This window comes from Vespa mandarinia, chromosome 13 (assembly GCF_050613455.1).
Source record: "Vespa mandarinia isolate Hongniang chromosome 13, ASM5061345v1, whole genome shotgun sequence".
Taxonomy (NCBI): Eukaryota; Metazoa; Arthropoda; class Insecta; order Hymenoptera; family Vespidae; genus Vespa; species Vespa mandarinia.
The window spans coordinates 1,327,501-1,332,500 of record NC_140822.1 but is presented as its reverse complement, the minus strand read 5'-3'; the positions used below and the strand labels follow the sequence as shown (position 1 = coordinate 1,332,500).

General features: G+C 25.4%; 1 protein-coding gene across 1 annotated transcript in view; it reads right to left on the bottom strand.

The window, feature by feature from the left end:
- Positions 1-1,807: 1,807 nt before the first annotated feature.
- Positions 1,808-5,000, bottom strand: part of LOC146872566 (zinc finger Y-chromosomal protein 1-like) — a 7,049-nt gene continuing 3,856 nt past the window's right edge. The window contains exon 2 of the mRNA XM_085661053.1: positions 1,808-2,381. Within this exon, the coding sequence (XP_085517179.1) occupies positions 2,008-2,307 (300 nt within the window). The 5' untranslated portion in view covers positions 2,308-2,381 and the 3' untranslated portion in view covers positions 1,808-2,007. The remainder of the gene's footprint in view (positions 2,382-5,000) is intronic.

The window sequence follows — 5,000 nt, the reverse complement described above, 5'->3', positions numbered from 1 at the left end:
TTTTTTGTAATATTTTTAATATAAATGAATAATCTCTTTAAAAATTTAAATTCATATATATTCTATATTGGCATGTATATATATATATATATATATATATATATATATATATATATATATTAATATATATTATAACATTTGAGGTATATTCCCGATACGAATCGTTGCAGTGTTCACATCGAAGAATTTCTGAAACTAAAATTCATATAAAATGAATGCAATTTCTGAAATATAAGAGATAGAAAAAAAAAGAAAAGAAAAATACAAAAAAAAAAGAACAGAGAAAGAGAAAGAGAAAGAAAATTAGAAAAAATGTAAAAATTATTACGTTTCACGGTATGCATAATACGTACAAATATAGAGTCAATGATTATGAAAATTGGTCTGAACATGTTTTTTCTTTTTCTTTCTCTCTCTCTCTCTCTCTCTCTCTCTCTCTCTCTCTCTCTCTCTCTCTCTCATAATACAAATCAATTTAATACAAAATAAATGATAAATACGATTCTTCTAAATTGTTCATTTAGATAATTTACTGAGACGCAAACATGTCCATTGTAAAGAAAAAAGAAAAAAAAAAAAGAAAGAAAAAAACAAACAAGAAAGAAGAAAAAATCAGAAAGAAAAAGAGAAAAGAAAAAAGAAACCAAAATTGATTAAATTTCAAATATTGCCTATTGGAACAATTTCCAATGGTGATATTTAAATACGATGTCTCTTCAATCTTTTGATCATATGATCGCACGAAATCTATCGTGATGATCTTTAATTATTACGAAAGATCATTGTAACTTGTCACAAGGATCGTTTTACTCGAGATGCAACTTTCAAAAAATATCGATCACGTATCTCAGGCTCGCGTGTATGATATCTGCTTGAAATCGTTGATCTTCATCCATGATGATCGTAGGATCCTGAAACATGAATAGAAAATTATTGTAGATAAGTTCATAGAATAGTGTTTCTAAAAGAGAATATGTGTCCCTTCATAATAAACAAGATATATATATATATATATATATATATATATATATATATATATATATACATATATGTGTATATATGTTTTAAAGAAAAAAAAATTATATATCTTTAAAAAAAAAAAAAAAAAAAAAAGAATTAGATTTTTACAAAGATTTTAAAAGATAAATAATATAAACTATAATAGATATTTTTTTTTCTTCTTTTCTTTCTAAATATTAATCTAATTGAATCACCTCGAATTGAACGTTCTATTTCGAAAAATTATAACTGTTCATCTAAACTGTTCTCTTTATTTTGAAAATTTCTTTTTCCATTTAGGAATTATTATCTTTAAACTTCTTAATTTCCCCTTACCATCTACAAACAATATATCTTATTTATCTTATCGTCCTCCAGAATGAGTTGGCCCTGAAACAGATACCAATTCGTATTATCAATTTCGTGATTAACATTAGATATGTCCTTGGACACAAATGTTTTTGACATTCTCTCTCTCTCTCTCTCTCTCTCTCTCTCTCTCTCTCTCTCTCTCTTATTAACAATATGAAAAAAGGTAAAAAGAATACGAAGAGATTGCATGAGCGATATTAAAAAAAAAAAAAAAAATATATATGTATATATATATATATGTGTAAGAAAACAACATTTATAAATTTTATTCTTTTCAACATTCTTTTCTCTTCTGATGATTATGATTATGATAATAGGATTAAAGATGGAGAATGAACGAGTGGAATATTACGACGAGGAAATGATATATTTATTATTTTTCATATACTTTTTACAAATAATTTTTGTCAATGTTCAAATATATATACGTCATCTTTTAATTGTCAATCGTTCAAATTTTTTTGAGCAAAATAATTCTTTTTTCTTTCGTTTTTCTTTTTATATTTTGTTCTTTGCTATTTCCTATTCCAATTGGACAAACAATTTTTTTTTTTATATAGATCTAAAAGAATAAAAAAAAAGAAAAAAAGAAAGAAAGAAGGAAAAAAAAATTAAAAGAATGATCTAATTCATATTTCAAATTTTGCCGATTTTAACGATATGACTATCGATTTCTGTCGAATTTCTATGAATACCATGTACACCATTAAGATGAACCTTCATATCCCAAACACGTTTGGTACGATGATCGCAATATTTACAAGCTACATTTGCCATAACACCGCAATAACGTCTTCTGTGTGATTTAAGCCGTGCACAATTGACGAACGACTTGCCACAATTAGAACAAACATAATCATTCGATCTTCTCAATCTACTGTGAAATTTAACGTAATGTTGTTCGATCGATCTACATTTACTTCTTTCCTCTGTCATCGTAGATGTCGATCCGCCGTTCGTCCTCTTAATCTTCCTTTCATTCTTCTCAGACGATACGTGCCAATGCGAGACTGAAAAGGATCATAGAAAATTTAAATAAGAAATTATTTATCAATAGAAAAAAAAAAAAAGAAAAGAAAAATAATAACAATGATAACGTCAAACGAGACAAAAATCGATGATGATCTATGATGATTGGACGACGAATGGAATATTGGAAATGACGATGTGATTATATTATGTTGCTTCATAATTGTGACAATTAATACGAAGAAAAGAAACAAAAAAGAAAGGAAGGAAGAAAGAACGAAAAAAACAAAATGAAAAAAAGAGAGGTATAAAATTAAATTAATTTGACACACATATAAAGAAAGATCGAACAAAATGAAGTGGATGGAATAAAAGAAAAAAATAAGAAAAAAAGAACATACATATACATACGTATTATTAATGATGTAAACAATAGTAAGAAGAATAAGAAGAATAATATGGAAATAACAATAAGAATGATTAATATACATATACATATAATAATAATAATAATAATAATAATAATAATAATAATAATAATAATAATAATAATAATAATAATAATAATAATAATAATAATAATAATTATAATAATTATAATTATAATTACAATAATTACAATAATAATAATAATAATAATAATAATAATAATAATAATAATAAAAATAATAATAATAATAATAATAATAATAATAATAATAATAATAACAACAATAATAATAATAAAAGCTAAACTATCAATTACCCAAGTATTTCGATGAATTCAGCAAGCCAGTGAGAACATGAGCGAGTTAGTCACTTTTCTCTGTTTAATAATAAACAAAAACAAACAAAAAAGAAAAAAAGACATCAAAAAGCCTCCAAAAAAAAAAAAAAAAAAGAAAAATTCGAAAATTATTTGACAATTGAAAGCAATTTTTTTTTCTTTTCTAATATTTTCTCAACTAAATTCTTGTGATTCTTGACTCACGGCCATTCCCATTCAGGATCCTATGAATGAGATTAGAAGAAGATCCACCATTTCTCCATAGTCGTCATCTCATTTTTCTTATCTCTTTTTTCTTTCCTTGCCCCTGGCTTCCCGCCAACCCCCATCATCCCCAAGAGTAACTTCGTTTTTTCTTATCTTTTTTTTTCTGTTCTGAAAAAAATCCTGTTGCCTCGGCCATCATCTTTCATATGTGTATATATATATATATATATATATATATATATATATATATATACATATACATTTACAGGTGTTCATTCAAAAAAACTAAAAAAAAAGCAATTTTTATGTTGATTTAATGCGGAACATCATTATACACAGACACACTTAAACCGTTTGAGCGACGCGATCGACGATCGATCGCGCTTGGATCTATCGATCTAATGATCTAAAACGAGCGACGAAGATGTATAAAGAGTGAAATCGCGATTACAGATTTTTCTAATCGACGATAAGTCTAATCGAATAATACGTACTTCTTTTTTCCTTTTTTCTTTCCTTCTTTCTTTACGAAAATGAAAGAACGCGTGACGAGAAACGCGATTTGTGGATTTTTTTCCTTTTCCTTTCTTTGTCATGATCGCGCTGTCGTTGCAACTTCTTTGTTTTTTCTTTCCTTTTTTTTTTTTATTCATCACCCTCTCTCTCTCTCTCTCTCTCTCTCTAGCTATCTCTTTCTATATATATATATATATATAACTATAACGATGATATTTCTTCCTCGTCAAAGATTAGAATACGAATTTAGGGTTTTTTTTTTCTTTCTTTATCTTCCTTCCCTTCGTTTTATCTTTTCACTCATTCGCATGCACACATATACTCGCTCACGTGTTACTTATTATTATTTTCTTCTTTTTTCCATTTCTTCTCTTTTCGATTTCATATCCGTTTATGTACAATCTACAGCTTAACTTTTTCTTTTTTACTTTTCTAATCCGTTTAATAATCTAATCGGTATTAGTGCTTTTCTGTTTCGTTAATTCGACAATTAATGATCAGAAGATACGAACGAATAAAATTTCGAGTGACTTTCAATTAAATTGGCCGTTCGAGCAGTGACAAATTTTTTTTTTATATTATAATTATTATTATTATTATTATTATTATTATTATTATTTTTATTATTATTATTAATATTATTATTATTATTATTATTATTATTATTATTATTATTATCATTATTATTATAATTATTAGGATGAAATATTAGAAAAAAAGCGTAAAGCTCAAGGTCACCGTCTTTTTTTCTTTTTTTTTTCCTTTCTTTGATAACCAGGGCAACTTGAGGAACTCGCGCCTTTTTTCTTTTTTTACTTTAACAATGATATATATATATATATATATATATATATATTTTATATATATATATATATATATATATATATATATATATATATTAAAAAATAAAACAAACACAAACAAACGAAAAAAAAGCCGCGAGTTCATCAATATTGATCTCGTAAATCACTTACTCGAAAGGCTTATGTTTACGTCAAAGGAAAATTGTTTCCTCTTTTATTTATTTATTCTTTTTTCTTTTTTTTTGTATATTTTTTTTTTTTTTGGTTATCTCTCAATACTTCTTTTTCTTTTTTCTTTCATTTTCTTGAGAACGATTTGTAAAAAGCCTGCTAATAAAATGGGTATCATAAAATCCTTACGATATATA